Source organism: Rhea pennata, chromosome 4 (genome assembly GCF_028389875.1).
Source record: "Rhea pennata isolate bPtePen1 chromosome 4, bPtePen1.pri, whole genome shotgun sequence".
Lineage (NCBI taxonomy): Eukaryota > Metazoa > Chordata > Aves > Rheiformes > Rheidae > Rhea > Rhea pennata.
In genome coordinates, this window is record NC_084666.1 from 12274397 (window position 1) to 12286466 (window position 12070).

The 12070-nt window shown below is 38.7% G+C and overlaps 1 protein-coding gene across 1 annotated transcript in view; it reads right to left on the reverse strand.

Moving 5' to 3' along the window:
* Window positions 1-8943: 8943 nt before the first annotated feature.
* SORCS2 (sortilin related VPS10 domain containing receptor 2) overlaps window positions 8944-12070 on the reverse strand; it is a 541923-nt gene continuing 538796 nt past the window's right edge. The window contains exons 26-28 of the mRNA XM_062575300.1: window positions 11641-11798; window positions 9360-9439; window positions 8944-9020 (exon numbers count right to left, since the gene is read on the reverse strand). Of these exons, the coding sequence (XP_062431284.1) occupies window positions 8997-9020; window positions 9360-9439; window positions 11641-11798 (262 nt within the window). The 3' untranslated portion in view covers window positions 8944-8996. The remainder of the gene's footprint in view (window positions 9021-9359; window positions 9440-11640; window positions 11799-12070) is intronic.

The window sequence follows — 12070 nt, forward strand, 5'->3', positions numbered from 1 at the left end:
ATCATAAATCCAAGACACAGACCCCACAAAATAACTCTTCTCACTTGCCTCCTAGCCCAGTGCTGTGCTAAGGGGCAGCACCACCACCAGATGATAACCTGGTCTACAGTCATCTCAAAAGCAAAGGTCCTCTGGCAGTTCACCTTCCAGCTACACCTCTGAAGCCCACATGCATGCACTCTGGCTCCAATGAAGCAACCTTTCCATTGTACCGCAAGTGTTACAGTGCTGTGAACCAGATCCACCCACATCAAAGTAGAAGTTGCAAATAATTCAGCACTGCCACGTTCTTGGTGGTGCAGCAGTTTAGGCTTATGGTTTAAGTTTCCTCTATGCAACCATTAAAATGAAAAATATTTGCCATTAAAGATCACAGCTTATTAAAATAAGCTCCACTGCCCAGAACCTTGAGAAAAATGTAAAATGAACAACTCATTGCAAAATCATAGACACTGACAGCACTATCTTCTCATTTTTCCCGTTTTGTTCAATCTTGTCTGCCCTCCTCCCTCCCGCATCTATCTCACATACCCTCCCCTTCAAACAGGCTCTACCCTACAAAGATATCTCTGAATTTTCTGAATTTTCCAATTTTCTTGCCACATCCTCTCCATGCTCCTCCAACAGTTCTGGTTAACTCTGTATTTTAAGGATTTGAAAGATAACCACTTAATTCCATCTCTAGGAAAAGTCACATACAGACTTTCAACTGACAGTCAAACTGCTCCCATGAGAAAGGATCCTTGGACCAGCCTCCCCCCTTAGCAATGGACCCTCTATCTTGACTACTCTTCAGTTTTGGTTTGTAAAATTGTAACAATCTAAAAGGCTATGTTCTAGCTTAGTCCTCAGCGATCCACACTGAAATACATATGCAGACCAACTGTTTGGCAAGATGCCCCTACCCACTCCTGCTGCTATTCTGAACCGGTCAGTTTGAAGGAGAGTCAAAGTAAGCCAATCCTTACTGTGCTCCAATAAATTCATGCAAACACTGTATCTCATCCCCATAACATGGAAGGGGACAGAAGGAGCATTTGGAAGATGATGGGTATAGCTGTCTGTCAATTAAATACATATTTTCCACTGAAGAGACACAGCAAGGTAAATAGATACGTGGATGAGAAAGGAAAATGCTAGTTACAGATTTATCATTTTTAAAGGGAGTACAACACTCACACACATCATTTCCCTGAAGATTTCAGCATCACAAAAGATAAACTACAACCAGACAGAAGAGAGTAAACAGCAAATGCAACTGGTAATTTGGGCATCTTCCTATCTTTGTGATAACAATATCTGGGTCATATAAATGGTGTATTAGCAAAGTTCTTTAGACTAGTTTTATAGCTCGCAAATTGCCTGTCTGCATGTTACTGATGTTTGGGCTGTACATTTCTCTTTCTGCATAGACCTTCATGTTTACAATACATAACCAGATTGTCTCAAAACCATGTGGATACAAGTCTGTTGTTTTCCTATATGAGCTGTTTTCATTACAAAGCATCTCTCTCACTGTTTTTAAGAAGATAATTTCTAAACTGTTTTAACCAAATAGGAGCTGTGAATCAATCCTTTTTGTTTTTTTAAACAGAATAAATCAGTTCTTGCCTTTTGATCTGCAAGAGAATATAGTAGGAGCTGGATATAAGTATCAAAAGCTGACTAAAATTAGCACTAAATAAAATAGAAATATAAAATATGCTTAAAAAGTTACTTGGAATCCTGGACTTACTGGTGAATAAAATCCTCATGACAGCACTAAGAATAAACACAAGAGGCATATTATTTAAGTAGTACCATACACTGCTATATGCATTACTGCTGCTTGGCAAGGCTTTACGTGCACCATATTGCAACACACTATTATAAAGATGTGAATTCTACAGGAATTCAGAAATAAAATACAATCTGTATAAAAGTATTGCCTACATTTGAGCTTAAGTGTTGCAAGAAAATAATTTTAAATAGAATTACGTGTGTGAAAGCAAGTTTCCACTTTTTTCAAGGCTAATAAATGTCATCTCTAAAAAGGAAATCAATTTAGAAGAAGAGAGAAAGGGAACACAATTAAGAACACGTACTTTAAGAGATATTATATAAAAAAGAATATTTAGATTCAAACTATAACAGCTCTTTAATAAGGATTTTGTTTTGCCCAGCACTGTTCATAGCCTAGCACTGTCTACATGGCTGTATCATTGCTCTTCAGAATACAAACTTCTAAGCCTTCCTGTATTTCATGTCTTAAATATTCTCTTCCTGAAGACTGTTACAGTTAGTTACCAGCACATAGACTAGCTGAATCTTGAAGTCCTGACAAGCATAACATATGAAAAAGGGGGGAAAAAACAATGAAAATCCTTCACTCAGACCTACACAGCTCCACAATTCATATTTTGAGCAATTTGTTATTCCGTTTAACAGAAGAGAAAAGGCAGGGACCAAGGACTTAGACAAATAAGATCTTCGATATTAAAAAACGTGGCATTAAATTGTTCTATGTATCAATTTCAGAAAAATATGGCATTTATGTGAGAAATATTCTTTAGCCTTCACACCATTCCGAAGCATCATATATGTACATTATAGATCTTAATTTCCCTGGTGATACTGTTCCCTGTGCCCTATACAAAAGATTTAAAAAGAAAAGAAAAATAAAAATTTAGTCAGTAAAACACTCATGTTCAAATTTGGGAAATGAGTTGTTCGAGTACCATTGTGTATTCCCACCAACTTGAGGTAACAAAATGAATTCAAAGAAAAGCTACAGCAGTGATCCAACAACATAAAAGGACTTACGAGGAAAGATTAAAACCATGTAAGTGACAAATGTCGAAAGAACTCAGATCTACAATTAGCTTTAGCACTTAAAAGCCTGGTCCTGCAGTCTTCGGAAAATGTCATTCTTAGTTTTATTAGTCTGAAAATAAGTGAAAAACATTGTATCCATAACCACTGCAGGAATAAACACTTTAAATGGTACTGAGAAGGCCAACGCTAGAAATACTGAATGGAAATAATATATCATGAAAATATAGACTTAATATTATGAAAACTCTCCAAGTAGATACTATAGCTATTTCTAGGCACTTAAATGGTGTTCTAATGAAAGTTTCAGAAGGAATTCCTTGGACCAGTAAGATTAGGCTATACGCCTCATATGGTCTCACAAAGATAGTCATAGAAGTAATAGTCAACTGAGACTAGAATGCAGAAAATGAGCCAGGAAACAATTTATTCTTTGATGGACTAGAAGATCCAACAAAACTTTGAATCTCAAAAATCCATATTTCAAAAGGTAAGTGCTTACAAATTTCTTTCTACCAAAACGTCAACCTTTGGAGAGAAACGTATGCTTATTTTCACCAAAAACTCTCAAATACAAGTGAAGATGGCAACAACAGAGCAGTATCAACAAATGCAAAGCAACTCCAACTGTCAATGATTCTGCAATGAAATTAAAACTGTAGGTTTTTTTCCACAAAAGACTAGTTTAAAAATAATTATATAACATTGTGAAAATAGGAATAACCCGTTATTGAAATTGCCATTGTATTGGACTTTAAATAATGCTAAAAATTCCAGGCAAATCAGAACCATTGGTTCATCATCAAAACAATATTGCAAACAAATTCATGTATTTCATACTTTTTAACAATGAAACAAACAAAGCATGCATTCATGTTAATTTTACACGGATGGAAATCAAAGTAGTTCCACTGTACTAACCTCTATTTAAGACATATCATGTAGTAATAGAATATCCCCATTAAAGGAATTTCTCAATGGTCCTAAAATACAGCTATCAATCAGTCATAGAATCATAGAATCAGTAAGGACAGAAGGGACCTCTGGAGATCATCTAGTCCAAACTCCCTGCTCAGCAGGGTCACCTGCAGCATGGTCCCCCCCTCAGTCTTCTCTTCCCCAGGCTGAACAGGCCCAGCTCTCACAGCCGTTCCTCGTAGGGCAGGTGCTCCAGCTCTCTGATCATCTTTGTAGCCCTACACTGGACTCTCTCCAGTAGCTCCATGTCTCTCTGGTACTGGGGAGCCCAGAACTGGACACAGTACTCCAGATGAGGCCTCCCCAGGGCTGAGGAGAGGGGCAGGATCACCTCTCTCCACCTGCTGGCAACACTCTGCCCAATGCACCCCAGGAGACCATTGGCCTTCTTGGCCACAAGGGCACATTGCTGGCTCATGGTCAATCTGTCATCCACCAGCATTCCCAGGTACTTCTCGGCAGAGCTGCTCTCCAGAAGGTCAGCCCCCACCTTGTACTGGTGCCTAGGGTTATTCCTCCCTAGGTGCAGGACTCTGCACTTGCCCTTGTTGAACCTCAAGAGGTTCCTCTCCGCCCAGCTCTCCAGCCTGTCCAGGTCTCTCTGAATGGCAGCACAGCCCTCGCGGGTGTCAGCCACTCCTCCCACCTTGGTATCACCAGCAAACTTGCTGAGGAGGCACTCTGTCCCCTCATCCAGGTCACTGATGCCCTGGATGCCACTAGCCACAGGCCTCCAACTAGACTCCACGCCACTGATAACGACCCTCTGAGCTCTGCCTTTCAGCCAGTTCTCAATCCACCTCACTGTCCACTCAGCTAACCCACACTTCCTGACCTTCTCTAGGAGGATGTTCTGGGAGACAGTGTCAAAAGCCTTGCTGAAGTCAGGGTACACAACGTCCACTGCTCTCCCTTCATCTATGCAGCCAGTCATTCCACCAGAGAAGGCTATCAGGTTGGTCAAGCAGGATTTCCCCTTGGTGAATCCACTCTGGCTACTCCTGATCACCTTCTTTTCCTCCATCTGTCTGGAGATGACATCCAGACTGAGCTGTTCCATCACCTTTCCAGGGATGGAGGTGAGGCTGAGCGGCCTATAGTTGCCTGGGTCCTCCTTCTTGCCCTTCTTGAAGACTGGAGTGACACTGGCTTGTCTTCCAGTTCTCCGGCACCTCTCCAGTTCTCCAGGACCTTTCAAAGATGATGGAGAGTGGCCTGGGAACAACATCTGCCAGCTCCCTCAGTACCCATAGGTGCATCCCATCAGGGCCCAAGGATTTGTGGTTATCTAGCCTGTCCAGAAGGTCTCTAATCCTATCGTCACAGTGATGTCAGACGAAATCTGCTTTGTACCATGAACTGGCAAAGGCAGCCAAAACATCTACTTCATGTGAAGAAACAATTTACTCCACTGTACGTGGGACTTCCTAAATGTCTCCTGAGCATTTCCGAGTTCATTGTACGGATGGAGCATTTTACTGCTAAAATGAAACCATTTCAAACAAGAATATCTTCCTTTTTTAACGTAAAAAGGGAAACCAAAGATAGCAACTGTAAATTTTGCTGATTACATTAGAATGCCTCATATCAATATTTCTTGGAGTGTTCTGAAAAGAGTTTTCTTTTTAAAGTTGCAAATATGTAACAATTTAAGTCACAAGATACAAATGAGGCCAACACACTGCCAGTGTTGCTGTTAATGATTTTAGCATAGTTCAGTACCAGTGATGATAGATATCAATGTAGGCTAAATCATTTTAACCATTATTATAAGGTTTTTAACCCAATAACTGTGGAAAACCGATACATTTAAGACAAATTAACAAAATCATAACTGATGTTGCAATACCATCATGTAACATTGCATCCCAATACAAGTTTTAAATCAAATTACATTTTTTTCTCTTTAACAGCTCTGTAACTTTTCAGATTATGTATTTTTACACTTACATGTAATTGTGGCTAGTTTCTCTATGCTGCCGTTAGTAACAGAAATAAAAACACGTAAAACAAAGAAAGCAAGACTATTAATAATTTATACTCACATAGTTATTTCACTCTGAAGATCCTGAACAAACAAGAATTAATTTAGCCTCACAATACCACTGTGAGGTAGGCAATTATCAGCCCCATTTTACAGGTGGGGAAACCGAGGCACATATAGGTTAAATAACTTGCCTGAAATCTGGGGATAGAATCCAGATCACCTGATAGCCATCTTCTGTTTCTTAGCTGTCAAATCACCCTTCCTCATTAGCCAACTCAACTGGGGTATGTCTAAATGCTGCATGTGTATCTGCATGCATGAGTGCCTAGTGTTTGTGCATATAAACTCTGTTTCTGTATACACATATAGCAGGGTTTTGAATATAAAGAATGGTAGGAATATATGCCCTTTAAAATACAAAGGTGTCATAGATGTAGTTCAAGAGATTCAAAACTTACCACTAGTGATAACTGTTATTTACAGATAAACTAAATGGCCTTGAATGGAAGGGCATTTTCTCAGTTTTAAAATAATTAATTTTAAAGTTATTCTTGCCACAGAATCAAAGAACTCCTTTATTATCTGCTGGTATTATTAATATAGATACAGCAATAGTGACTTCTCTTTAGAAAACACAGTGTTTTTAAGACATGACAAACCAACTTCACAGGAGTGTTGCATGAACTAAGTTAATTATTATCAGAGAAATATGTTACAGGCACTATATGTGTGCCAAGTATTAATTAGAGTACCTAGTAGTTATTCTACTGTATTCCAAAGGACTCCTGCCACCAGAGACACAAATCACACAGTTTAAAATATATAAAGGTAGTTGTTAAAGCATATATTAGTATGTGCGACTTTGTTCCTACACATAAGCCAATCACATAATCAATGGGAGAAACACTCCAAGCTACAATTCTCATCCTATTCCTTCTCCATGCGGCTAATCCACAACTCAACTGCCTTAACTAAATAACCCACTTCGAACTTATTTCTCAGGAAACAGTGAGCTGTTTGCAATACTATTCTACTTTCTGTTCATTTCTACTACTGTAAAGGTAATGAGCTGGTGAGAAGGACAAGCCTCTGACACAACAGTCCTGAGAGTTTCCAAAGCTCAGTGCATTTTGTATTTGCATTTCTCTTCACGAAATCTAGACTCAGAAGCATAGAACATCTCAAATTTATACAAAGTCTTACACACAACAATCAACTAGAACGTTGCTTCTCTGTAAATTATGTTTGCATGACAGTCCAGAACTACATAGGTGGAAATTTTAGAAAGATTTTTTGAAATAATTTTCCTGAGCGGTTTGCAAGCACTTGTCAGAATCTTTAACTTTTCCACCTAGTTTCATGCATTTAGATTTTACACTAGAATTTCTTGTGCTTTACACATAGATCCTGCAGGGTTTGTGAGAGTCTACAGTACTACATTGAATTATTATATCCAAGGCTGTTGCATTTGATGAAAATATGCTCTAGGACATCCACAGCTACATGGAAGAATGACTCCAATGCATAGGATAATTGTAAGATAGTTCTATTCTGTCTTATCAGCAGTCATTATTTGTGTTTGTTTATTCACAAGGATGTATTCAGCTATCTGTATCCTCTTTAAGTAAGCTGGTGTAGTAATTTGCTACCAGCACTGGTACAACATTCACTGAGCAAAGAGCTATTTAGTCTCTATTGAAGGCAAAAGGTGAAGAGATTTCATATGTTTCTGATGGAAGTGTCCTAATTTGAGGCAGTTGTGATAACACGGGATGCCAAATGTTTAAATTCCTCACACCACAGTCCATTTTTCACACAGCTCCAAAAACACATAAAAATGACCAGCAAGGTATGGATTCACTGGATTTCCATTCCCTAGGGATACAGAGCTTGAGATAAGGAAACTCTGAACTGACTCACATGCCTTTCTGCAGGTGGCTCTTTAGATATGTCCACTGCCCTTTCTGTAGAAATAGAGGCCAGTGCCTGAGAGGGACTGAGTGACACCCTGTGGTGAGAGAAAGGAAATACATCCCCCTACACCTCCATAGATCCTCCTCAAGGCCCTCTGGATTGTCAAACACATCCAAGTGGCAAAGTTCAGGTAAGAGTTTTCCCACCCCTGCTTGGAAGGACAAACACCAAGGAACACCAAGGGAAAATCCAAGTAGCAAGGGGATTCTGGTACACTAATCTATCCTGTTCGGAGGAGAACTCTGATATACCTGGCACCTCTGCCCTAAGAATAGGAAGTTTTTAAAAAATAATCATACAAAGAAAGCTACTTAAAGGAGGTATTTACACACTCTGGAAATTTAAAAAGAGACAAGCTGTCAGAACAGTTTTTTACATGACAACTGATCTGGCAGCTGCCATCAATCTAGAGGTGCTTGGTTAGAAGATGAGAGCAACTGAAATGACTTTCTGCAAGTGAAGGCACCCGGTCTTGAAAAAGCATCAAGCTGGTGTTTTATCTTTCGCACAGGATCAGATTGGGAGAAATACTGGTGCTGATGGTTTGTCAGGACTTGCTACACTTACAAGAGCATTATCCTATAATTTTAGAATATGCTAGCTAACACTTCCTTTAATCCATAGAAGGGCCTAAGCCTAAGTTCATTAGATTGTCTTACACATTTTTAAGTTAAGAACTTGAATTCACTAGGAGTGCATTTGTCTCCTTGCTAAGACCTCTCTTGGCACAGAACCATTTCTGAATTACAGACTTCTGAAAAAATATCATAGTGTTCAACCAGCCATCTGTTCTGGTCTAGTCACTTGTTTACAAATCAATTTTTCAAGCTGAAGAATCCCAGCCTTCACTGATTACAGCAATTAAAAATATAATTAAAAAGTTACAGTCAATCCTTCTAAAAATAAACAAAAAGAAACTAGAACATACACAGAAAAAGAATGTATGTGGCATCAAATGTGCCTAGGGCTACAAATTTGCTACCTTAGTTTGAGTTTGAATTGTAACAAGTTTCCAGGCCACAGAGTGAACACAAGATGTATTATCCTTCTCCCCAGTAATTGATGATGGATGCTTTTTTTCCACAGGACTGTTAAGGAACCTCCTTTCCATCAGCATTTACAGCCATATTTGAAATTTTGTTATATCACCAGGGAAAAATAAAATGATACAGAGAAGTGTCTTTCGGTTTTTGTGTTCAGCTGTATCAGCTAACCAGGTAACTGTGCATCTCTCTGGAGTTGATGCTCAAAACCACGCCTGAGTGATTGCCTATGAAAATATAAAAACAAAAGGCTGATATTAGTATAATGTGGGTGCTTCACAATAAATTCCTCTTTTAGTTCAGGGACAAGTCAATCACATAAAGAGAGTGTTTTTATCAAAGAACAGAACAGGTGAAGGTTGGTGCAACAGCTCCGTGTACCTACAGCATACTTTTGCTTAAAGCTTTTGCTCATGATGGTGAACTTGTGGTGAAGTCCTAGGGTTTCTATCCCTGTGACAGCGTAAGTTGGTTCTCTTTGTGGCTTAAAAAGGTGTAGTTGTCTTGAGGGGTGCAGGTAAGGGAGGAGAATGGAACCTGAGGCTTCCATTCAACATGCCACTGACCTGGGACTGGACACTGACCGGCATCAGCAATAGGGGAACTCTGTAGCTGCTCAAGTTGCCACTTCTCCCAGAAGGAGTCACTGCAAGGTAATGGTGTTGAGGAGTCCCAACGTGGGGGTTGCGATAAAGTAGGCAACATAAAATATATAGAAAACAAAAAAAGTGGATGGGTGAGTCTGGAAATACTGTACTGTGGAAATTCAAAAGTTATGAGAAGAGAGAGAACAAACAGAAACCTAGGCCTGTAAAAGCGTGCTGTTACAGCAAAGTGGAGGCTGTTACAGTGATCTCCCTAACAGGGAGGGAAAGAATTCATCAGAATTAGCAGGAATCTCCATAGCATAAGAACCTCTGTAAATAATGTCATAATACAGAATTTAATATAAAGCAGGGATTATAATACGTTTCAAACACTAGCCAGATAAAATAGAAGAGTATCATAAACAAGAATATTTTCTTGGCAGTATTGAGTGATACCGGAGCTAGTGAAAAGTATTGTAACAAAACAGTGCAGAGAGCAGAAGTTTAGTTTTATGTCTTAAATAAAGTCTTTTGTCTAAAAGCTATACAGTAGTTGATGAATATAGATGATTATGACCCACAGAAATGAACTCTTCATGCTCCACTGGGAATGCTGCTGTTGTTGACAACTTGGCAGAAGCACAGATCACCTTGAGATCTGCATTTGCTAACTGTCTAAAGTTTCAAATCAAAATATCATGATCTTGCATTCTTTAACCCTAACAATGCTCTATCCAGAGGCAAAATAAGTTTTCTCTCAGCAAGGACTGCAGGATCAGGCCCATGTAGCCAACAGTAAGGAAGTAAGGAGATTATTTTTGAATGTGTTACAAATCAAGGTGGCATTTCTTCATTCCATAATCCCAAACTGCTTCATATAAATAGGCCAGGAGGACTTTCTACCTGTGAAAGAAGCTAGGCTTCTGTGCATTATTAGAGGTTTTTGAATGCTCCACTTCAATAGGCATGTCTGCATGCACTTTGTCTGCATTCAGTATTCTGCTCTAAAGACCCTGGAGGTGAGTTAATCAAACAATTTCAACTCAGGCTTTGTTATTCCAGAGTTGTCTTTGGAATTAATTCCAGTAGAATTAGGAGTACAATCAAGGTACTTCTTGCAGAATCTGAATGAAAACTCTGAATGAAAACAGAAATACTTGTATACAAAGTTTGTTAAAGAAAATATGGCAATACACAAAGCTTGAAGTAAAGTTAAAGGCTGGATTTTTCACTTTTACTGAAAGCTAGTATCTCCAAGAACTCAGAAAGAACACACGATCCAGCAAATGAAAATGAGGACATCTACAATAAAAGACAGTTAAAGGAGAAACACAAGATAGAGAAATTTCTTTTGTGACAGGTTTCTGTACTACCTCTGGCTATCCCTGCTACAGCTAAAACAGAGCTTCTTCTGGGAGTTCATGAAAACATTATAGTTGCCACCATGGCAGCTACTGTCACAAATCCCAAAGACTTTGGGTTATCTGTTTCATTTTCACAAAATTTGTAGAAATGGAACTGGAGAGCTTTCTGCATTGTGCTACACTTCTCAGACTGTGACCTGAATGCAATCTGAACAAAATGGTAAACTTTAGAGGAAATGAACTGTATAGATCAGCACTCTAATGCTATCTTCAATAGCATTAGAGTGACATGATACACACTTCTATCCAACACAAACATCATTTGCACTAAGAGAGAGTCACAGAAAGTTTCCCTCGTGAGTTGCTTATGACCACCCATTAATACAGGTAAACTACTAGTTAAAATAGGAGAGGTCCATTATATTTTGTACCTAGGCAGATATTTAATGTTTCTAATTATGTAAACTTTACATTCTACTGGGATAGTATGGCAAGTAAAACAATGGATCTAGCTACAATTCATCTGAAATTATGGTAACATCACTCTACAAACCACTCCTCCTCACCTAAACTCCATTTTCCACAATTTGGGGATATTCTTGAGGTAATCTAAACCTTAGCAATTATACTCTGTTCTATACCAAATGTAATCTCATTCTTAAATTGCCTAAGTTTCCCAACATTAAACCTATCTTCTATACTGTCTGGTCTGTATGGCATGTCACCAATATATTAGGCTGAATTACAAGCAAAAAGAAGAAAATTGAGATAATCCTCTGTTAGTGGTACTTCTTTCTTCTTGAATCTGAGTAGAAAATGAAAAATGCTAGAATGAAAATTAACAGCATTTAAAAATCAATCACTAACAAAAATTTATAAACTAAAATTGAAGTTACCTCTTGCGTTACCTAGTGTTTGAGAATCCAGATCATCATCAATAAACTCCTCACCCTGGATGATGTTCTGGGTGTCCTCACTGTGATTAACAGGGCTTGTCATCTCCTGCTCCTTTTCATTGTGCATCTGGGCGTAGACATTTCTGCCTGGCAGTTTCCTAAATTGGACAGGGAAGAAAGTCTGTGATGGAATTCCATCTCGTCACACATATATTGGAATCAGAGGAGAGCTCCAGCAGAATGAAGTAAAACCAGAATCACAGAACAGTACCAGTTACACCCTCCCTTAACTTTGTATTCACAACTAAAAGTTATCAACTCCTTATTTTGTCACAATTGTATGTAAATGCCTTATAATAGTGGAGCTACTAACTTAATAATTAAGCATCAATTTCCTGACTAAGATTGCCAGACAATGAATAATACTAGA